General features: G+C 45.6%; 1 protein-coding gene across 1 annotated transcript in view; it reads right to left on the bottom strand.

The window, feature by feature from the left end:
- Positions 1–14,709, bottom strand: part of HAPSTR1 (HUWE1 associated protein modifying stress responses) — a 28,026-nt gene extending 13,317 nt beyond the window's left edge. The window contains exons 1-3 of the mRNA XM_034939758.4: positions 14,083–14,709; positions 13,346–13,426; positions 3,093–3,368 (exon numbers count right to left, since the gene is read on the bottom strand). Coding sequence (XP_034795649.1) covers positions 3,093–3,368; positions 13,346–13,426; positions 14,083–14,308 — 583 coding nt within the window. The 5' untranslated portion in view covers positions 14,309–14,709. The remainder of the gene's footprint in view (positions 1–3,092; positions 3,369–13,345; positions 13,427–14,082) is intronic.
- Positions 14,710–24,280: the final 9,571 nt, after the last annotated feature.

The raw sequence follows: 24,280 nt of genomic DNA, 5'->3' as shown, positions 1-24,280 counted from the left end.
AGCACTGCACTCCAGCCTGGGCTATAGAGCGAGACTCAGTCTCAAAACAAACAAACAAAAAAACTTATTTGATAACCATAAATTGATATGCCTTACTTTTTTTTCTTTAAATAGGAAGAGGGTTTCACCATGTTGGCCAGGGTGGTCTCAAACTCCTGACCTCAAGTGATCCACCCACCTTGGCCTCCCAAAGTGCCGGCATTATAGGTGTGAGCCACAGCACCCGGCCAATTGATATACTTTTGATTAAAGCTGTTTACATTAGTCTCTCCCACTAAACTGGGTTCCCAGGCTTACAAGGGCAACGACTGGGGATCTCATTCATTGTCATACTCTGTCTACATGAAATATTCAGCAGGTATCAAGTCTGCCATTTTCCTTTAAATTAAGAACACAGTTATTTGGTTGGGCTGTATTTGATGGGGGTAGGGGTAAGGAAGGGGAAAAAAACTGAGGGAAAACTGTCCTCTCTTAAATACATAGGACATGAAGAGGAACTGAGTTTGCTTTCATTATAAACTCAAGCCTGCCTCAAAATACCAAATTCTTTTCCCATGTCCTTGTGCTTGCCAAACGCATGAATTTAGACTTACCCACAATGTAAAACTCCAAAACCTTCAATTTGGCCTAACTTAGAATTCATAAATTTGGCTAAGCAAATAATATGCAAGACTAAATTCTGACATTGTATTTACCCTAACTATGGTGTTTCCAAATACATTTTAAAAGAGCACCTTAACAGTTTTCACTTCAGACAAATCAGATAATAAGGACACCCAGTTAAAGTCACTAATCTATGTTACTAGTTAATAATGGCCCTAGTACTAGAACCATTCAAATTACTTTCTTTAAATATTCAAATTAAACTACCATTCTCCTTAATACACTGATGTTCTCACAAACCAGTAGAGCACAACTCAGTATAATTTAAGTTTCTGTAGATTCTTTCAAGGGGCCCTATTACTTCACCACAACACTGTCTCAACCACATGAATTAGAGGTATGAACCCTAAGAGTAAGAATGCATTCAGTCTCCAATCTATACTGGATTAGTGCTATATTATAAATTTATTGAAGGTAAAGATCATTTTTTTTCCTACACAAAGCCTTATATTTAAGTTTCAAAGCCTCACAACTTAAACATGTGAAAATTATAAACAGTCCCTTCAACTGTATCATTACTTAAAACTCCCAAAGTTCAGGAAAACAATAAATCACAGGTGGAACAGATTCAATATGAGAAAATGTAGCGGGAGTTGGAGAATACAGTTTTTCGAGGGCAGAGGGGGCTGGCTTGCCCTTTTTACTATTATGTACACTACTACTACGTTAAGATAACAAGCATGGTTTTTATGTTTCTTAAAACTATCTTCTAAAATATAACAGTAAAATAGAGTAAAAAGATACCTTAAGAGAAGCATGGAATGAGCCACAACCCTCTTAATAAAGGAAGAAAATCACAATACTTAAGGAGAGACAACTGCATCAAATATTACCGTGCACTAAAATTAATCTAACAAACTATGTACACCTCTAGTTAATTGTTTTCCCAAACTTTAGGGGGAAAGATGTGAAACTCTCTAATTCAGCATAAACAGATCAATCCCATTTTTGCCTGAGCTTCCTGACAGCCTAACTACTCCACTGTGTCAGGAACAGTGTGCAGTCTTAAAGTACTGCATCCACACAACCTGAACTTTCCTGCAATTCATGTTTTTGTTTTTAATTGTCCTAAACACTATCAAGGGAAAAAACAACATTGGGGTTTCAGGAAAGAACTACGGTTTGCCAGAGAGAACAAGATCTCTACAGGTATTATAAAGTCTCAATGATTCAACGTCTATAAAGTTTCTTTATATGCCACTATTTCTTAGTACCTTACCAGGTTACTTTGTTTTAGATGACCTGTACTATGGCCCAAAAATGTTAACTTTCAACAAGACTCATGGCCAGGCGCAGTGGCTCACACCTGTAATCCCAACACTTTGGGAGGCCGAGGTGGGCGGATCACCTGAGGTTGGGAGTTCGAGACTGGCCTGACCAACACGGTGAAACCCTGTCTCTAAAAAATTAGCCGGCCTGGTGGCACATGCCTGTAATCCCAGCTACTCGGGAGGCTGACGCAGGAGAATCGCTTGAACCCAGAGGCAGAGGTCGCGGTGAGCCAATATCGCGCCAATGCACTCCAGCCTGGGCCACAAGAGCCAAACTCCGTCTCCAAAAAAAAAAAGAGAAAGAAAAAAAAGGATTCATGACCTAATTACTTCTACCTGCTTAACCATCTGCGTGATCCCTCTTTCCATCATGGTTTCAAGCAAGTCTTATTATTCTGTTGCTTTTTTTCCCACAGCAGTATTAAATGCTGTCACACAGGTTAACTCTCCCAGCTCTATTTGGAAGTCTGTATTAGACAGCAACAAGCAACAACAGACTTATCACTGACTACATTTCCCGGGCTTCTCCAGCAATACTAAAATCCCTTAGCCGAGAGTGCCTTCTTATGACAGGTCTGGCCTGGGGAGATGGTGATCCACCTGTCCACTGGCTGCACTCTGCTGGTCCCACCTCTTAAAGTGCAAGGGACCTGAGGGACGACAGGCAGAAGGTCGAGTCTTACATCCATCCTCTCCCACCATCTACAGCAAACCAAGTAAGAAAGGTGTCAAGGGAGGTCCCAAGTCCCATGAGAACTAACCCAACAATTTCCCACCTTACTTGCCTGTCATGGACCATTAGAAATAGAACAGAATTCTTAAGACACAAGAACTTCCTCTTTGACTTCAGAAGAGGAAAAAAGCACGTACAACACGTAAGTGTAAAGCGATAAATTCTAATCAACGCTGCAGAAAGATATGTCATTTTAACACCAATAAGCTCAAACTAACTTTCTAAAAACATTTTCTAGGATGGGTTAGCTGACAGAAATCGCCCATATAAAGTTCTTAGCTTACATTCTATTAAACATTTCTAGAGCAAGCTGTTTACTGTAAGACAAAAAACAGTATATCTGGACCTAAACCTAACCGTGAAAAATGGGTCCACAGGCACCCTCTTAACCATTTTTCCAAAGAAATATGTTTAAACGGCTTTACCATGCAGAGCTATGGCTTCCCGGAAGGGTTGCAAATCAGTCTCTACAGATGAGCTAGTTTCCGTTGAAGTAGCTCGGTTAGGGGACACTACAGTCAGTCTTGGGGGAGCTCTAGAGTTTCGTGGTGGAGGAACTTTTCCACACAGGAAGCTGATCAAATCTTCTCGACGAATAGTTCTTCTGCGTTTTTTAACCCAAGCCAACACATCCTTATTGCGTCGCTGATAGCCAATCTGAATTCCAATATCAAAACTTCGTTGATGGGTATCCACGCTTTCTGTTAGAAAAAAAGAAAAAGAGAAAACATGTATCATGATCATTAGAGCCCGTATTCCCTTCTAAAGAAAACCATTTTACAATTTAACCAAAGTGAATACCATGATGTGGCCTCTGAGCCCATCAGTAATATAAACTGAAATGATTTCAGTCATAATGAAAATGTTATACGTAACATTTAATCTTAATGGTCTAAATTCAGTGTTTACTTATCACAGTCCTGGAGCTTGTCTTGTTAAAAAAAATTTAACAGAAACAGAGAAATTAGGTATCTTTAATGAAACTACCTAAAATAACTTGCATCACATCATTCAACAGATGTCTAAATATTGCACGCCTCAGGCCACGCTCATCTGCATTTACCACGTCATTGTGGAGACACATTCCTACTGACAGATTCAGCACCAAGCATCAGGAACAAGCTGAAGGCAGCAGCAAATGTTTTAGAAGGAAAAATTAATTCTGACTGACGGCTCAACACTAAAACCAAATAGCATGGTGGAAAACAAAAAGCTTTATTCATTTCCCTGGGTATATTCATTCTGCTTCCAGTTCCCAACAGCTTCCTGTAATTCAACCATTCCCAACAGATCTCCTAGACTAAATTCTCTGCATATACTCCACCTGGGTTTTGGTAAAATGATCTCTACCTTTTAGTGGTTTCATTTAGTTGAAAAAAATATTTGAAAATTTAAGTGACTATTATTTAGTTTTAATTGAGCTGCTGTGCCAGCAGAACATCACCAGTATGTCTTTAATGGCATTAACCAACATCGTTACTTTATCCTTGAACTTTCCGTAAAAGCAACAATACTGTGTACCTTTCTCTATTACTTTTCCCGGCTTTGATTATTTCGTTTTATCTTATTTTTTGAGACGGAGTCTCTCTGTCGCCCAGGCTGTAGTGCGGTGGCTCGATCTCAGCTCACTGCAACCTCTGCCTCCTGGGTTCTCCTGCTTCAGCCTCCTGAGTAGCTGGGATTACAGGCGCACGCCACCATGCCTGGCTAATTTTTGTATTTTTAGTAGAGACCGGGTTTCACCATATTGGTCAGGCTGGTCTTCAACTCCTGACCTCGTGATCCGCCTGCCTCAGCCTCCCAAAGTGCTGGGGATTACAGGCGTGAGCCACTGCACCCGGCGGCTTTAATTTCTTGTCTGCTACATCTACAGCAGACTCTCAAAGGATGGGCAATAGTCAAACAATGTAAAGCTATGTTCCAGAAAAAAAAAAAAAAAAAAAATCATCCAGACATCACAGAGGATCCCAAGCTGAATTTGCACTATTAAAGAAAATGGCAAGAGGGAAGCACAACAACCAGAACTTTATAATGAGGCCTACTCTTTAGCAGATGACAGTCTTTATTGCTAAAGACAAAGAAAAACAAGGATATTGTCCACAGATCTTTTCTCTTAAAAAAATAATCAAAGTAGGACCTGGGATGTTAAAAAGAAAGAAAAAATACTTTAAAATGAAAAGGACCAGGACTAGAATTCAACATCAATTTGGAAACCTGATATGCTATAGAGTGCATTCATATCTTCTCCATCACAACTCTGAGAAGGTGGATTATTCTAATTTTACAAATATAAAAAGCAGCTCAAGAGTGAAGTAACTTCTCCAGTGTCTCACTACTGGTATAACATGAATCAATAATTTTGATTTCTCACTTCTTCATAAACAAAGCATGAACTCCATTTTGAATGTAAATAACAGTAGAGAGGGTCACCACTTTTCCCATCTCTTTAGGAAAAGATTTAGATGAGCCAACCCTAAAGGGGTGGACAAACCTAAAGATGACCTTGTAATGCTGTACCTAAAACTTAAATGATTCTGAAAGAGCTGGAGGCATTAAGAGAAATCAAGTCATTGACCAACTAAACTTATCACACCACATAAAGGATAAATGTAAAATGTGTTAACCTAGAAGCAATCAGGTTTTTAAACCTATCCTACCTAGAAGAATTGCTTTTAATCAAGCTTGTAAATGAAGAAGTTTCTGTTTCTGAAGAGAATGAGGATATTTTATTCTTCAAAAGCCAAATGGAGGTAAGCCCAGCCCTGGAGAAACAGAGGGAAAAAAGTCTAAAGCATAGTAAAAGGGATACAAGAAACAAGTCTGAAGCAGGCTTGGAGAGTGCAAAGAAAGATGGCTGGGCATGGTGGCTCATGCCTGTAATCCTAGCACTTTGGGAGGCCAAGGTGGGTGGATCACCTGAAGTGAGGAGTTCGAGACCAGCCTGGCCAAGATGGCAAAACCCCGCCTCTACTAAAAATACAAAAATTAGCCAGGCATGGGTGGTAGGCACCTGTAATCCCAGCTACTCGGGAGGCTGAGGCAGGAGAATCACTTGAACCTGGGAAGCAGAGGTGGCAGTGAGCCAAGAATGCGCCACTTCACTCCAGCCTGGGCGAAAGAGTAAGACTCTCTCTCAAAAAAAAAAAAAGATGAAGGAGGCATGTAAACATACACCTGGCAAACCAGACAGCAAAAAAAGAGAAGCTAAACTTGATACAAAACTCAAGGGCCAAAAGGAAGGGGCCACGTGAGGTGTTTAAAAAAAAAACTATCCTGTGAAGAGCTTGGCCAAGTTTTGGGTTGTTTTGATTGAAGACACAAGAAGTCCAACAGTCAGATCTGCAAGGGACTAATGGTTTCATCACAGATTTGAACATCGGGAAAACTCAGTAATCACTAGTGGCCTGGCTTACATGTAAGACAGTTATGTAACAAGTTGTGAACCTCTTTAAAAAAATTATGCAACTGACCAATTATTTCACCTCAAAAATTCTGAGATGACCAAGTCTCAATGTCAGAACCAACTACGAGCACACTAGAAGTCATGCATTTTGCAAACACTACCCTTACAGACTAGAAGGTCCTAGAGGAGAAAAGCAGAAACAACATTTAAGGTTTTAGGTATGTTTTTGCACCACCGGGGCATAATGTAGTTTTGTACTGTTGACAGTATATATTCTGAAAACCAAGTCCAATTGCCTTACCACTCAAACCCAACCTCAGTTATTTCCCAAAATACAAAGTCCCATGTAAATGGTGAAGTATTTAAAATAGAGTCCTTTTTAAATAGTTACCTGACTGAAAACAAACCTTTCTCATACCTTGAGCTAATTAGGAGACCTGCATGCTTACTGGAGAATCTTAGGCATGACTACATTTTAACATAATCCCAGGACAAACTAGTGTCCAGTGGATAATCTCATACACACACACGGCCTCTTGAAGGCTCTCAGCCAAACACTGCTCTGAGCACACCCCAATTCTAGAAGCATGGACTTTCGGGTACCTATCCCAGAAAAACAGCACAGAAGCTGTGGCCAGTCTTGCGTCCAACACTATTTTACCGAAACCAAAGTCACTGTGGAAAAGAGCCACATACTTGAAGGTTAGGCAAACTCCACGAGCACTGAAAATGTCAATCTAACCTTTAACCACAACACATTCATTTCCTTATTCAAAAAAGGAACTGGGCGGGCGTGGCACAGTGGCTCATCCGTGTAATCCCAGCACTTTGGGAGGTCAAGGTGGGTGGATCACTTGAAGCCAGGAGTTCGAGATCAGCGTGGCCAACATGGTGAAACCTCCTCTCAAAATATAAAAATTAGCCAGGCATGGTGGCAGGCACCTGTAATCCCAGCTACTTGGGAGGCTGAGGCAGAAGAATCACTTGAGCCTGGGAGGCAGAGGTTGCAATGAGCCAAGATTGCACCACGGCACTCCAGGCTGGGTGACATGCAAGACTCCATCTCAAAAAAAAAAGAAAATGAACTGATTCATACACCAGTCATAGCAGGTATCCCATATTTCCCATTTTTTTAAAATGCTTTTATATAAGCATGGGAAACTGAATCTAAGAGATTTCAGAAGACAAATTCTCCCACCACAACGGGCTGGGGTGGGGGCAGAGGGCAAAGAATTATATTGATTCTGAAGACCAAATCATAACTTTCTTACATAACTGCATAAAGTTAATCAGATTACACTACTTATAGCTTTTTGATACACATTGATTCATGTGAATTAGAGCAGGTATTGCAAGTTTGTAACAAGGAACTGAAGTTCAAAGGGCCTTGTGTCCAAAGTTCAGTGACAGAGTTCCTTCTGTGACCTCTCTTCCTCAAATGAGAAGCCATCTCTCAATTGCAGACAATCTACAAACCATAAGAGCACAATGCTACATCAAAGCAACACTTCTAAAGAAATACTACTGACTACGTGATTTTTAAACTTAAGAATTAAATTTGCACTAGCCAGTCCACCACAAAGAAAAATATTTTATTATTTTTTGGGAGGAAGGGTAGAGGCAGGGTCTCACTATGTTGCCCAGGCTGATCTCAGACTCCTAGCCTCAAGACCTCAAGAGATCCTCTCCCCTCAGCCTCAAGTGCTGGACTACAGGTGTGAGCCCTGGCACTCCAACCAGTAAAGAAAATGTACTGTTTCTTTAGGAATATAACAATCTAAGTCACAGCCAAAATAAAACTGTTCCCAATCGTATTCCCTAAGGAAGTGGTATCCAAAAATAAGCACACCTCCTAGCTACTTATGTATTTACTTAATCTTCACCTAGCACACAAAACAAAGGACCAGGAACCAGGGGGATAATATTTTGTGTGTGTGTGTGATGGATTTTCGCTCTTGCTGCCCAGGCTGGAGTGCAATGGCATGATCTCGGCTCACCACAACCTCCGCCTCCCAGGTTCAAGCAATTCTTCTGCCTCAGCCTCCCAAGTTAGCTGGGATTACAGGCATGCACCACAACGCCCAGTTAATCTTTTATTTTTAGTAGAGATACAGTTTCTCTCCATGTTGGTCAGGCTGGTCTCAAACTCCCGACCTCAGGTGATCCATCCGCCTCGGCCTCCCAAAGTGCTAGGATTACAGGCGTGAGCCCCCGCCCCAGCCCTGGGGGAGAATCTTAATAACCACTGTTTGTTGCCTGCCTGGCATCCAATCCTTGTCCTCCCCTTCCTAAAAGCACTCCAGGTTTTTGTTTAGATAGCAACCATGTTTTGAGAGAAGCTCCCTCCACATTTGCTCAAGGAGTTGTGGCTTAGCTCTCAACTCATGTGCATAACCCTATGTACCCCTATTAATGGTTGTGGGTAAGCAAGTGACCCCGTTATGGCCAAGAGATGACAGAAGTCATTTTTAGGCTCTTCTAAGCTTCACTGAGTGGCTCTAAAATGTGAGCCACAAGCCATTCTGCCAACATAATGAAGCCAGCCTGATAACAAAGTGTGCGAGTGCACACAGGGGAGAACAGAGCAGGGGAGCCTGGGCCGCTCAATTAAGTCAATCCTACTGTGGCCTTTTAAGTCAGAGGAGCCAATACATGGCCATACAGCTAAAGCCATCCCAACTTGTGTTTTCTCATACTTGCAACCAACATATCCTTTCACAGAAAAACTACACACAGGCTGGGTATGGTGGCTCACAGTTGTAATCCCGGCACTTTGGCAGGCTGAGGCAGGTGGATCGCCTGAGCTCAGGAGACCAGCCTGGGCAACATGGCAAAACCTCATCTCTACCAAAAATACAAAAACTTAGCTGGGCATGGTGATGGGTGCCTGTGGTCCCAGCTACTCAGTGGCTGAGGTGGGAGGATCACTTGAGCCTAGAAGGTGGAGGCTGCAGTGAGCTGAGACAGCACCACTGCACTCCCACCTGGGTGACAGAATGAGACCCTGTCTCAAAAAAAAAAAAAAAAAAAAAAGAGCCAGGCGCGGTGGCTCACGCCTGTAATCCCACCATTATGGGAGGCCAAGGCGGGCGGATCACCTGAGGTCAGGAGTTCAAGACCAGCCTGGCCAACATGGTGAAACCCCCGTCTCTACTAAACATACAAAAAGTAGCCTGGTGTGGTGGCAGGCGCCTGTAATCCCAGCTACTGGGGAGGCTGAGGCAGGAGAATTGCTTGAACCAGGGAGGCCGTCGCCAGTGAGCCGAGATCACGCCATTGCACTCCAGCCTGGGGGACAAGAGCGAGACTTCGTCTCCAAAAAAGGAAAAAAGTAAGAGCTACACACAAAAAAAGCAGTCTATTATAAAAAATAAGTATTATGAATAACTGAGACTACTGCTTCTGACAAAGCTACAATTTTTTAATTAAAAAAAAAATTTAAGACACGGGATCTCACTATATTGCCCCAAGCAATCCTCCTGCCTCAGCCTCCCAAAGTGCTGGGATTACAGGCATGAAAAGTTAAATAGAAATTTAATGCTTAGGGTTTCTCACTGTAATCCACACTAAGGTATTTTGAACAAAGTTTCAAACTCAGTAATAATTTTTTGCAGCCAAGTGAGTCACAAACCAGCTCCACCAGTCTCCAAGTAGAATATGATTTCTGGCCATTTGTTTCTAAGTCACCTGCCACTTGGCCCACACATTTACAGTTATGCTCAGTTCTCCTTTAGTGTACGAGTCCAAAATGGCCACACTGAAGTGAGACATATAAAGAGGGCTTGGCATCAAGATGTATCAAAAGTGAGGACTTAAGGGCATCAGACTATTTTTCACACCTGTCAATTCTACTTACATTTACTCCAATTAGAGAAAGAAGATGAAGAAGGAAATACACACCAGAGCTTATTTCAACACAAAAAAAATTTTTTAAAAGATAGAAAATAAACTATTATTACTTCCCTTCATTTTAAGCACTGCCCACATTGAGAAAAATGCAAAAAATACTTAAAACTTGACCACCAACACAATGAATGCCAGAGCACTCACTATGCCAGGCACAAAGCTAAGAGCTTGTACTAAAATCTGTGGTAGTTATCCCTATTTAAGTTAATTAAGTCAAGGAGCACAATGGTGAATTAACACCTGGCTTCACTGTCTCCAGGACCATAAAGGTAAGAAGTAACAGAGCCAAGATCTGAACTCAGGCAATGTGGCAGTAGACTCCAACTCACAATGACACTGGGTAAACATCAACCCTAGCCAGATTAAAATGATTTTTTACTCTCCTTCTTTAGTTCCAGGAATCAAAAAATATACTGATCTAAGGATACTACTGAATATTGAAGAAACACCATCCTCTTTGCATTTATCAAATCAAAAACCAGCAATCAGTATTTTGGCTTCCTTCCTTTTTCGGAAAGGGGAAGACAAGTCTGACGCTACTATTTACAGTAGAGGTAACCACCCACTCCATTTTATTGAATTCTGTCCTTGCTGAAGTTCAACTTACATTTACATTATCTTCCAAATCCTTCTAGCCACATTCCAACCAAACCAATTAACTCAATTTTCAACTTTTCAAAAGCCCTCTGACAACTAAAAGCGACCCTCTGCTGGGTTTTTAATCTCAATCCTGACCTTCTTAATGGAGGTCAGGATTGAGATAAACACCTAATGAACTTCTTGGTAGTTATCAAGAAGCTGGTAGGAGTGCCAAATTGTCCCCAGGCTGCACAATAAGCCATTTTTACCTTGTCAGATATTATACAAAATACAGGAATGCTGCCTGCTGCCCACTTAGAAGTATCCACCAAATTTTTCCTCCCTTAAATTATATTTAAATATTTAATCAGAACTATAACCAATATCATTTAAATTTAGTACTACTTACTGCTGCATGCACTTGTGACACCACCTTGCTAATTTTATTGGTTCTATTTAAGGTAACCAATTATTCCTACAGCTGTATGCCTGTTCTTTAATGACCACATCCTGAAAAGAAAAAGTGTGAGGCTATCCAGAGTATTATCCACACACTCCTTGAATCAAATAAGAAAACGTTACTACACTATCAAATTCCACAAGACACAACTTACCATTTCTATTAGGCAAGGGATGTGTTTTCATTGTACAGAAACAAGGTACAAAATAAAACTAGTTCAGACTAACAATCTAGCATTTACAATAATCCAAGAATCATATGTGATGTTTTCTAAAAATAAAATTAATGTTCCTCCTTAAGTTTTCTGAGCAGGAAAACTAACAAATTGTAAACATTTTTAAATGAAGTAATCAAATTAAGGATTATTTCAGAGTTCAACTGCTGAACCCATCTTCTTACACGAAAAGTTAGCACTAAAGAAAACTGCTAGGTTAGTCCTAAAGGGACACATTCTACAAGCACCCAACAGGACCAAAGCCAGAGGACAATCCCATTTTATACGGCCTAGGCTAAGAACCTGACACATAAAAACACTAAAAATGTGTTGCCTTCCCCTTCAAGCACAAAGCAATACCAACAAAAGCAAAAGAATAAACCATGGTACTGCCACACCACAGAGTAATACTAGCCAATCAAAAGGAACTGAACTATGCACACCTGCAATGCGAACTCGATGGGTGAACCTTATCATAGTAACTGGAACAAGCCAGACACAATAGGCTACAAGGACTGCACGGTTCTATTTAGGACATGATGGAGAAGAAAAAACACCAATCAAATCAGTGACTGCCAGGGACTGGGGGATGGGGGTGATAGACATATTCTACTTCTTAAAAAAAAAAAAAAAATCAAAGTATATATCCTAAAACAGTGATTTTACTGTATGTAAATTACACTCCCAGAAACCTTTTTTTTAATTAAGTATTATTTCAAAATTCCCTTTTTGGACAAAACCAAGAGCCATTCCAAAACGTTCAAGACCGTCAGCACTGATAGATGTTGAAGCAATTTACTCAGTCACAATTTAACAAACAGCTATATAAAATCAAAACTAACCACTGGGGCACTATTTAACCATGTTTCCCTTTTTTCAGTAAGACTGGACTATTATTATTATAGTTCCTCATTCCCTAAAGTTAGCGTTTCTTTTCACCACTTTGTTACCAGTTCTCAAATTACTGTCCCAAAAAACTGTAGCCTACTCAAGAAATCTCACAATGAGATATTTTTTCCTACAAGATGCTGCGGCCATTTGCACATTCTTATGCAAAAATTAACAACTTGAGAGTCAAGCAGCACCTTCATAGCCCGTTTCAACCTATATATGGCCTAAATATATATGGCAAAAACACCAACATTGGTATTTTTGAAATGCACAAAATTCCATTACTGTTCTGAGCAACTCTTAAAAGTCTGAAAACATTTAATTACATATTTCTTAAGATTAACAAAGTCAAATCCTTTTTCCATAAAAATCTTGCCAAAAAAAAAATCAACCCCAAATTTCTCAATCTTCAAAACCAGTAAGGCACAAAATCTAAACCTACCGTTACCAAGAATGCACAAATGGGCAAGAACGTTTACTTACACATCTCCATGTCATCACAAAGGGAGGGGGATTAACTCCAGAAAGGAACCACCATAAAACAAACCTATGGACTCAAAACTCTGAACAGAATTCCTGCCAGCAACTTATAATCAGATATAGGATCGTTTTAACAGAAAACACTTGATCAAATTGCTAGAGAAGAGCAGCACGTTAACATGCGCGCAGATGACTCCGATTAGCAAGCTTTCAAGCACTTCAAAACTATACAGACTGCCACGCTTTCAAATGCCTAACTCAAGAATCTTTTCCATAAAGTTCGTCCCACTTCCGACTGTAGTACAAAAAACATCAACTCTTATCTTCCCTCAATGTCTTTTCCAGAGGGAAGCAAGGCTCAGCCGTCTTCCAGCTCAACGCTTCTCAACCTGAGCACTACTGACTTTAGGGGCAGGATAATTCTTCGCTGAGAGGGGGCCGGGGCGGTTATCTTGGGCACTGCAGGACCTTCAGCAGCCTCTATACACTGGGTGCCCAACAACAGCCCCTTCTAGAAGCCAACCAAAAACGTCCCCAGGCGTTGCCATCTGTCCCGGGGGGCGGAGGGAGGTGTCAAAATCGCCTCCGGTGGATCTAGCTAGAACACCGCCGGGATTCTCAAGTTGCAAGGTATTCAAGGTTAGCAGCTGGGCTGGGGAGCAGAAAACACACTTGGAACGCAGGGCAGACACCCTGACGCAGGCGGCTCTTCCCTGAATCGGCAATGCAGCAAGGTTATCTTTACCTTTGTAGAGGTTGGTGACGGCGGTGGCTGCGTTTTGGAAGGGGACCCAGAGAGAAAGTCCTGGCTGCTGACACACTCGGTCTGAAAAGCAAGCCAAAAAAAAAAAAAAACCAAAAAGAAAAAAGAAACACACATAGAAAGAGAAAGAAACAGAACAAGAATGTTATTTGGGCGTCAATCACTCCGGAACGGCCATATTAGGTTTCGCCATTTTGTTCAGGGGTTTCGGGATCCCAAACCCAGTGTGAGGACCGGGGGGCAGGGAGGTCGCGGCGGGGAAAAGGGGATGCCGCAGAGCTCAGGGGCACAGATCAGGGACGAGCCGCGGCGCAGGGAAGCGCCCCCCCTGGCAGTCCCCGCCCCGAGGCCGGCTCAGGGCACAATGGGGCCGCCCCGCCGTCTCCCTTCGCCATTTTGTGACGGGGGATCCTCCTCTCCCCTCTCCGGGCCGAGAGAGACACCGGGTGGCCGGGCCCGGAGAGCGGGGACCCTCGGACCACCCCAAAGCGGGGCTCCCCCTACGCCGGCTCTGGCCTGTCCCCCCAACCCCGGGCCTCCCTCCCGCGGCGCCATCTTGCGGGGAGGGGGCGGCAGGGCCGCGGAGCCACCGGCCGGGATCCCCGAGGCCGCCTCCGTCGCGGCCCCCCGAAGCGGCCGCTGAGCCGACAGGGCCAGGGCCGGGGCCGGGCCCGGGCGGGGGCGGCCAAGCGGTACCAAGATGGCGGCGGCGGCCTCACCTTTGTAGAGCTGGGCCACGGCGGTGGCCGAGTTCTGGAAGAGGTGCCACAGCTTCTGCTGCTTGTGCTCGGGCTGCGCGGCGGCCGCCGCCTCCTCCTGCAGCTCGGGGGGCAGCTGCTCGTCCTGTTCGGCCTCGGCCAGGCACTGCCGCTCCCACTTGGAGAACCAGTGCTCGGGCCCGTGCTCCTGGATCTCAGCCTCGCCCTCCTCCTTCCGCTCCTCCATCCTCCGCGGCCTCCCGCGGCCTCGCCGCCACCGCCGCCGCGTCCTCCTCAGGCGGGGCCCCCGCGGGAGCGTCGTCGTCAAGCGGCCTGGCGGCAGGGCCTGGCGACCGACGGCGCCTTCTCCTTTCAGCGGCCCAGGCCTCCTGCACCCCGACGGCCGGCGAGCCCCGCCCCGCGGCCCCGTGCAACCAGGGACGACCCCCGCCCCAGGCCTTCCCACCCCCGGGCCCGGCCGAAGGTCGCCACGGACCAGATAACCGCTGCCGCCCCTCGCCTCGGCCGCCGCAGCCTGTCTAAAGCCCCCCCATGGCGCTGCGGCCTCCCCACTGCCGCCGCCGCCGCTGATCGCCGAGCCCTCCGCGCAGCTCGGCCCGCACCGCGGAGCCCACCCCAAGACTGAGCAACGTCGTCGTCGTCGCCACCGCTGAGGACGGCTCTGCGGCTGCTGGTCCCCGCCCTACCCCGCCCACAAGCTGACAGGAGAAGCACCGCCCACTGGGCCCAAGCTACCCTGCCCGGTTGAGGCGTGGCCGCTCCAAGGGCCCCTATTAGTCGGATCCGGCCGGTTCCGCGTGGCGGCTTCTGAGCACAGCGTCGTGATTGGTTCTTCGGCCTGTCTGCCTGACGTAACCAATTGGCTGGGGGAAGGGAGTGAATGTCAGGAAGGATGAAGAAGGAGGAGGGGGAGGAGCTGACAGTGGTTGCGTCCGAGCCAAGGGGGCGGGTGGGGGGTGGAGGGGAAGAGCTACAAGGGATGCGCATGCGCACTTGCTCGCTGCTACCCCCGCTCAGGGGCGTTGAGTGGGGATCACGTGACCGGGCCCAGCGACCGCACCCCGCGGGAGCTTTTCCGGCGTTTACAGGCCCTGGGGGATGCAAAGTCGAGTGCGGCTCCTGTGCCGCGGGCACTGAGAGGTATAGTGGGTGGTAGCGTGCTTACTTCAGCCCCTGGGGCTCCCAAAGGGAGGAGGGTAGTAGAGAAAGTGAATAAAACGCCCAACTCGTGTCCAAGTTTGCAAAGCGCTTTCCTATTCTTTTGAGTACTCCCTTTTTTTTTTTTTTTTTGAGACGGGGTCTTGCTACGTTGTCGAGGTCTAGACTGCTGGCCTCAGGCGATCTTCCAGCCTCCCAGGGCGCTGGGATTACAGGCTTGAGCCACCGCGCCCGGCCCAGAGTCCCATTTCTTAGACGGGCAAATCGACCGTCACAGCCAAAGAAAAACTTCCGAGTTGCGAAGTCGGCTCAGTTGCCCCTGCGCCCTGGCGTCCCCCGAGGACGTCGCGCCTTCCCGGTGGACAGGACCTCGGCGGCCGCCCGCGGAGCCAAGGATAACCCGACGGCCGACGGTGCCCGGTGCCCGCACGCGTGCGTCTGCGCCTTTGCGCGCGCGGCGGCCCCCGCACCTGTCCCGAAAAGCACACTCCCAGGCCACGTGCATGCCCCGCGTCACGTACCGGCCCCTGCCTTCCCCGGCCGGAACCCGCGTGGCGGTGCCGAGCGCTGCGCCCGCCCCTACTCCCCCAGCAGTGCGCGATAGCTGGACGCCCCTGCGGCTGCGCGCCCCCCTCCCCTGTCGGGGCTTTCTCCAGGGTCTGAGGCCCCGGAGAAGGCAGCAACGCAGACAGGCGGTGACCGCACAGAGGTAAAACCCACCATCCCCACCTACATGCCCACGGCAGGCACCAGCCGGCCTGGAGCGGCGGAGGGCGCCGGCCAGAGGCAGCGTCGCCCGCAGCCTGCGATAGTGCGCTTGCACAGAGCAAGGCGGCTTTGGAAGAAAATCTGACCCCCTCACCGCGGCCTGCAAACCCCTGCAGGATCTGGCCCTGGCGCCTCTCACACAATCCCCTACTTGGCTTGTACCTTGCGCACTCCCCCTCTTCCCCCACTCGCCTGGACGCTCACACACTGGCCTGCCTTATTTCCCTGGGACACTAGGCTCTTTCCTGCCCCAGTCTGCTATCTCTGGAAGCTCTTCCTCCTCCTCTTTCCTCAGATAGCTCCTGTTTAGGCTACTAGGACAAGCCTAAAGTAGCACCCTTCACACTGTCTCGTATTGCCTGGTTATATTATTTCATAACATCAATCACTATCTAAAATGCTAAATTAGGCCTGGCGCGGTGGCTAAAAAACAGGTTTCCAATTGTAGGGAAGAATATAAAGTGAAAAGCAAACAAAAATCATTCTACCTACCTCATTCTACATCCTCCCAATCCTATTCCCAGGAAATAACTTGTGACCTTTGAAAACGGAGTTATGTGTACGTCGAGTGTGTATGTGTGTGTGTACCTATATACAAGTATGTCCCTTCTTAAGGAAAAAAAAAGATGATTTTATGTGTACTATCCTACAAGCCTTTTTTCCTTAACATAATTTGGATGTCTTCACATTGGGACCTAAAGACTTATTTATTCTTTTAAAATATTGCAAAGAATTTCATTGTATGGATTCACTATAAAGTATTTAACAGGGCCCCTATTGATACAAATTTAGGTTGTGACCAGTCTTTGGCTATTATAAACAATGCCATAATGAACATCTTGTACATATGTAATACAGTGAACATCCTTGCATATATACATATGTGTATTGAATATATATCCTCAGAAATAGTATTTTAGAGTCACAAGGTATATGAGTTAAATATTTTAGGAGGGTAGGCATGGTGGCTTACACCTATAATCTCAACAATTTAGGAGGCCAAGACGCAAGGATTGCTTGAACTCAAGAGTTCAAGACCAGCCTAGGCGACATAGTGAAACCCAGTCTCTACAAAAAGATACAAAACACAGCCAGGCATGGCGGCACACACATGTAGTTCCAGCTACTCAGGAGGCTGAGGCGGGAGGATTGCTTGAGCCCAGAAGGCATAGGTTGCAGTGAGCCGAGATAGTGCCACTACACAGCAGCCTGGGTGACAGAGTGAGACCCCATCTCAATCAATCAATCAATAAATAAAACTGCCTGCTGAGTGTAGGATCAGTGGTTGTTGATATGTCAATGTCTACATTTCTGCATTCGCGGTAGCACGTGGGAAGTCCAGGCCTGCACATGTAGGTATGACAAAGGAGAGAGCACAGCTGGACGATTTCGCTGCCTGCAGGCTCCACTTCAAAAGCCACACACCACTTTGGACAGTCCAAAGATTTCGAGTTTTTACAGAATGAAGGCTGCTCTTCTTCTCCTTCATGTAACTCAGACGCTGTTCCAGAAGCCTCTGGCCTTTTCTTGTAAGAACATAATATTTCAGCCATAGATAAAAGAAGGAATGATATTGAATAGCATAAACGCTGGCTCTATAATAAATATTTGTCAGTTAGAAAAAACAGTCTAAAGAAAAAGGAATAAATATTGAAAAGCACCACCTATCTGCTTGATTTCCATGACCCCGAGCTTTGTGTTAACCTCTAAGAGTTTCTTTTTTGTTGTTGTTTCGAGACGAAATCTCGCTCTGTCGCCCAGGCTGGAGTGCAGTGGCGTGATCTCAGCTCACTGCAACCTCTGCCTCCTGGGTACAAGCCATTCTCCTGCCTCAGCCTTCCTAGTAGCTGGGACCAGAGGTGTGCACCAGCATGCCCAGATAATTTTTTGTGTTTTTCGTAGAGGTAGTTTTGCAATGTTGCCCAGGTTGGTCTCCAATTCCTAGGCTTAAGCATTTCTCCCACCTCAGCCTCCCAGGTAGCTGGGACTACAGGCACATGCTACCATGCCTGGCTAAATGTTGTATTTTTTGTAAAGACGGGGTTTTGCAGTGTTGCCCAGGCTGGTTTCCAACTCCTGGACTCAAGCAATCCTCCTGCCTCAGCCTCCCAAAGTGCTGGAATTATAGGTGTGAACTACTGCACCCAACCCACCTCAAAAAGTTTCTGAATTCTGAATTGATAGTCTTAGAGCACTTGAGCTATTATACAAACTCTTATTATCTTCTTATTCATGTGTACCTTATAATCAATGCCACTTGGAATGGAGGAATGTCAAATGACAATGCACGATACATATTATGACCAGCAGTCAGCAAATAGAAGACCTTGTCAATGTGGAGATTCTCTCCAATGCCACCTACTCCTCAGTTTAAAGATCAAACCTCATAAGCCGGGAGCGGTGGCTCATGCCTGTAATCCCAGCACTTTTGGGCGGCCAAGGCAGGCAGATCACTTGAGGTCAGGAATTCGAGACCAGCCTGGCCAACATGAAGAAACCCCATCTCTACTAATAAAAAGTTAGTGGGGTGTGGTGGTGCATGTCTGTAATCCCAGCTACTCAGGAGGCTGAGGCAGGAGAATCGCTTGAACCCGGGAGGCACAGGTTGCAGTGAGCCGAGATTGCGCCACTGCACTCCAGCCTGGGCAACAGAGCAAGAATCTGTCTCATTTGGAAAAAAAAAAAAAAAAAAAGGCCGGGCTCGGTGGCTCCCACCTGTAATCCCAGCACTTTGGGAGGCTAAGGCAGCCGAATCACCTGAGGCCAGGCATTGGAGACCAGCCTGGCCAACATGGTGAAACTCCGTATCTACTAAAAATATAAAAATTAGCTGGGTGTGGTGGTGCATGTCTGTAATCCCAGCTACTTGGGAGGCTGAGGCAGGAGAATTGCTTGAACCCAGGAGGCGGAGGTTGCAGTGAGCCAAGATCATGTCACTAAACTCCAGCCTGGGCGACAGAGTGGGACTTCGTCTCAAAAAAAAAAAAAAAAGATGAAAGCTCATGAGATTCTGAATCAAGCGATCTATCTGCCCTTAATGATATTAGAATTATTCACATTTCAAACAGCAGATGTTTATATAATTGTAATAGCCATGAAAATGTGCTACATTCCTTTTATATATGCTGTCTTTTTTAGCACTTGTCAAATTATAAGAGTAGTGCACACTTAGATTAAAAAGTTAAAAATACTCTCGCCAGGCGCGGTGGCTCACGCCTGTAATCCCAGCACTTTGGGAGGCCGAGGCGGGCGGATCACGAGGTCAGGAGATCAAGACCATCCTGGCTAACACGGTGAAACTTCGTCTCTACCAAAAACACAAAAAATTGACAGGGCGTGACAGCCGGCGCCTATAGTCCCAGCTACTCGGGAGGCTGAGGCAGGAGAATGGCATGAACCCGGGAGGCGGAGCTTGCAGTGAGCCAAGATAGTGCCACTGCACTCCAGCCTGGGCAACAAAGCGAGATTCCGTCTCAAAATAAAATAAAATAAAATAAAAATAGACCAGGAGCGGTTGCTCAGGCCTGTAATTTCCACACTTTGGGAGGCTGAGGCAGGAGGATCACTTGCATCCAGAAGTTTGAGACCAGCCTGGGAAATATAGGGAGACCCAGTGGCTACACAAAAATAAAAAATTAGCCGGGCACGGTGGTGCTCACCTGTACTCCCAGCTACTTGAGAGGCTGAGGCAGGAGAATCACTTGAGCCCAGGAATTCAAAGCCAGCCTGGGCAACATAGCAAGACCTCATCTCAAATAAATAAATAAAAATAAAGACTATGGCAAGGCACAGTGGCTCACGCCTGTAATCCCAGCACTTTGGGAGGCTAAGATGGGCGGATCGCGAGGTCAAGAGATCGAGACCATCGTGGCCAACATGGTGAAACCCCATCTCTTACTAAAAATACAAAAATTAGCTGGGCATGGTGGCACACGCCTGTAGTCCCAGGTACTTAGGAGGCTGAGACAGGAGAATCGCTTGAACCGGGAGGCAGAGGTTACAGTGAGCTGATATCACGCCACTGCACTCCAGCCTGGCAACAGAGCTAAACTGTTTCAAAATAGAATAAAATAAAGACTATAACAATGAAGGAACCATGGGAATTTGAATGTCCTTACTTTGAAACAGATTCTTTTCACATACATTTATTGATATGTAATTCACATAGCCTACAGTTCACACATTAAAGTATATGATTCAGTGGTTTTTAGTATATTCACAGAGTTATGCAATCATTACCACTATCTAATTACAGAACACTTTCATCACCCTTAAAAGAACCCCCTGACTAGGCCAGGCGCGGTGGCTCAGGCCTGTAATCCCAGCACTTTGGGAGGCCGAGGCGAGTGGATCACGAGGTCAGGAGATCGAGACCATCCTGGCTAACATGGTGAATCCCCGTCTCTGCTAAAAAATACAAAAAATTAGCCTGGTGTCATGGTGGGCGCCTCTAGTCCCAGCTACTCGGGTGGCTGAGCCAGGAGAATGGCGTGAACCCGGGAGACAGAGCTTGCAGTGAGCCGAGATCGCGCCACTACACTCCAGCCTGGGAGACAGAGCGAGACTCCATCTCAAAAAAAAAAAAAAAAAAAAAAGAACCCCCACCCCCTCATCATTACCAGTCACTCCCCATTACCCTCCCCTGAGCCCTTGACAAGCGCTAATTACTTTCTCTCTCTTTGGATTTGCCTATACTGGACATTTAATATAAATTAGGTTATAAAATATTTAGCCTTTTGTGTCTGGCTTCTTTCACCTAACATAGTTTTTCCAAGGTTCTTCCTTGACATAACATGTATCAGTACTTTATTCTTTTTATGGCCAAAGAGTATTACAAATATTTCATATTTCATTGCATGTATACATACACATGCCACAATTTGTTTATCTAATCATCAGTTGATGAGCACTTAGATTACTTCCAATTTTTGACTATTATGAATAATGGTTATGCATATTCACATACAAGTTTCGCGTGGACATATGTTTCCATTTCTCCTGGCTCTACACCTAGAAGCGGAATTGCTGGGTCACAGCGTAACTATATTTAACTCATTGAAAAACTGCCAACCTGTTACGCAAAATAGCTGCACTATTTTACATTTCCACTAGCAGTGCACAAGGGTTCCAATTTCTCCACATCCTCGCCAACACTTGTTATTATGTCCTTTTTTTTTTTTTTTTGAGATGGAATCTCGCTCTATCGCCCAGGCTGGAGTGCAGTGGCCAGATCTCAGGTCACTGCAACATCTGCCTCCCTGATTCAAGCAATCTCCTGCCTGAGGCTCCCGAGTAGCTGGGATTACAGACACACGCCACCATGCCTGGCTAATTTTTTTATTTTTTCAGTAGAGATGGGGTTTCACCATGTTGGCCAGGCTGGTCTCAAACTCTGGACCTCAGGTGATCCGCCTGCCTTGCTCTCCCAAAGTGCTGGGATTACAGGCATAAGCCACCGTGCCCAGCATCTTTTTTGTTTTGTTTTGTTTTGTTTTTGGAGACAAGGTCTTCCTCTATTTCGAAGGCTGGAGTGCAGTGGCTATTCACAGAGCGATCCCACTACTGATCAGCATGGGAGTTTTGACCGCTTTGTTTCTGACCTGGGCACCCCCATCCTTAGGCACAGCCCTTCCTCCTGCCTCAGCCTCCTGAGTAGCTGGGACCACAGACACACGCCACCACAACCAGCGCCTGTCCTTTTTATTATAGCTATCCTAGTGAGTGTGATGTAGTATCTCACTGTGGTTTTAATTTGCAATTCCCTGTTGCCTAATGATGTTGATCATTTCTTCATGTGCTGTGGCATTTGTTTATCTTCTTTGAAGAAATGTCTATTCAGGCGGGGCATGGTGGCTCATGCCTGTAATCCCAGCAATTTGGGAGGCCGAGGTGAGAGGACCACTTGAGGTCAGGAGTTTGAGACCAGCCTGGCCAACATGTTGAAACCCCATCTCTACTAAAAATACAAAAAATAGCTGGGGGTCGTGGCGTGTGCCTGTCATCCCAGCTACTAAGGAGGCTGAGGCAAGAGAATCACTTGAACCCAGGAGATAGAGGTTGCAGTGAGCCGAGATTGTGCCACTACACTCCAGCCTGGGCGACAGTGCAAGAGTCTGTCTCAAAACAAAAAAAAAACAAACAATGAAATGTCTATTCATGTATTTCACTCATTTTTAATTGGGTTGTCTTTTTGTTACAGAGTTGTCAGAGTTTTTATGTATTCTACATAATAGTCTCTTATCAGATAAATGATTTGCAAATATATTCTCCCATTCTGTGAATTGCCTTTTCACTGTATTGATGCTGTCCTTCGAAGCACAAAATGTTTTTAATTTTCATGCAGTACAATTTATCTATTTTGTCTTATGCTGCTTATCATCACAGTTTTTTAAATTGAGGTAAAATGCACATAACATGAAATTAACTATTCCACATACATTTCAAAAAATGTATGAGCCGGGTGCAGTGCCTCACACCTGTAATTCCAGCACTTTGGGAGACTGAGGAGGATGGACGACTTGAGGCCAGGAGTTCAAGACCAGCCTGGCAAACGTGGTGAAACCCCGTGTCTACTAAAAACACAAAAATGAGCCAAGCGTGGTGGCACACACTTGTAGTCCCAGCTACTCAGGAGGCTGAGGCATGAGAATCACTTGAGCCCAGCAAGCAGAGATTGCAGTGAGTGGAGATCACGCCACTGCTGCACTCCAGGCTCAGTGGGAGAGCGAGACTCTGTCTCAAAAAAAAAAAAAAAAAAGTTAAAAAAAAATTTTTTTTTTTTGAGACACTGTCTCACTCTGTCACCAGGGCTGGAGTGCAGTGGCACGATCTTGGCTCACTGCAACCTCCACCTCCCTAGTTAAAGCGATTCTCCTGCCTCAGCTTCCCGAATAGCTGGGACTACAGGTGCTCGCCACCACGCCCAGCTAATTTTTGTATTTTTAGTAGAGACGGGGTTTTACCATGTTGGCCAGGATGGTCTCCGTCTCTTGACCTCGTGATCCGCCCGCCTCGGCCTCCCAAAGTGCTGGGATTACAGGCGTGAGCCACCACGCCAAGCCAAGTTAATTTTTTTTTTTAATGCAAGTAACTTTTTTTTAAAAAGAATATCTAGGAAAGTATTATCGAAATATTATATTATTGCAATCCAAAGAGAGGAAAAATGAACACGATTATCGTTTATTGAATACTAACTAAGCACCTTGCACAGAATTAGGTCATCTATATCAGGGGTTTTCAACTGAGTGCAGTTTTGCTCCCTCAGGGGGCATTTGGTAAAGAATGTCTGGAGGGCCAGGTATGGTGGTTCACGCCTGTAATCCCAGCACTTTGGGAGGCCGAGGCGGATGGATCACCTGAGGTCAGGAGTTCGAGACCAGCCTGACCAACATGGAGAAACCCCATCTCTACTAAAAATACAAAATTAGCCAGGCATGGTGGCACACGCCTGTAATCCCAGCTACTTGGGAGGCTGAGGCAGGGGAATTGCTTGAACCTGGGAGGTGGAGGTTGTGGTGAGCCGATATTGTGCCATTGCACTCCAGCCTGAGCAACAAGAGTGAAACTCCGTCTCAAAAAAAAAAGAATGTCTGGAGACATTTTGATTGCCATAACTTGGGGGTTGGGGGTTGCTGCCACATCTAGTGGGTAGAAGCCAGGGAGGCTGCTAAACATTCAACAATGTGCATAACAGCCCCCCACAACAAAGAATTATCTGGTCCAATGCGTCACCAGTGCTGAGGGTGAGAAACCATGATCTATACGCATTATCTCATTTTTCTTCACACCTGCCTAGTGGCACAGTTACTGTCAATTGTCACCATTTGTAGGTGAGGATACTGAGGCTTAGAGGGGGTAGATAACTCATGCAAAACCCCACAGCTGGGCCGGGCACAGTGGCTCACGCCTGTAATCCCAACATTTTGGGAGGCCGAGGCAAGTGGATCACCTGAGGTCAGGAGTTCAAGACCAGCCTGGCCAACATGGTGAAACCCCGTCTCTTCTAAAAAATACAAAAATTAGCCGGGCATGGTGATGCACACCTATAGTCCCAGCTACTTGGGAGGCTGAGGCAGGAGAATCACTTGAACCCGGGAGACAGAGGTTGCAGTGAGCCGAGGTCACGCCACTGCACTCCTGCCTGGACGACAAAGTGAGACTCTGTCTCAAAAAAAAAAAAAAAAAAAAAAATTGGGGTCTCTGGGCCCCATTCAGAGCTCTGGAACAGAATCATCTCCAGGTATGAGGCTCTGGGGTTGTATTTCTGAAAGAC

This window comes from Pan paniscus, chromosome 18 (assembly GCF_029289425.2).
Source record: "Pan paniscus chromosome 18, NHGRI_mPanPan1-v2.0_pri, whole genome shotgun sequence".
NCBI classification, from domain to species: Eukaryota; Metazoa; Chordata; class Mammalia; order Primates; family Hominidae; genus Pan; species Pan paniscus.
The sequence above is the reverse complement of the archived record's forward strand: the minus strand, read 5'-3'. Positions and strand labels throughout refer to the sequence as shown.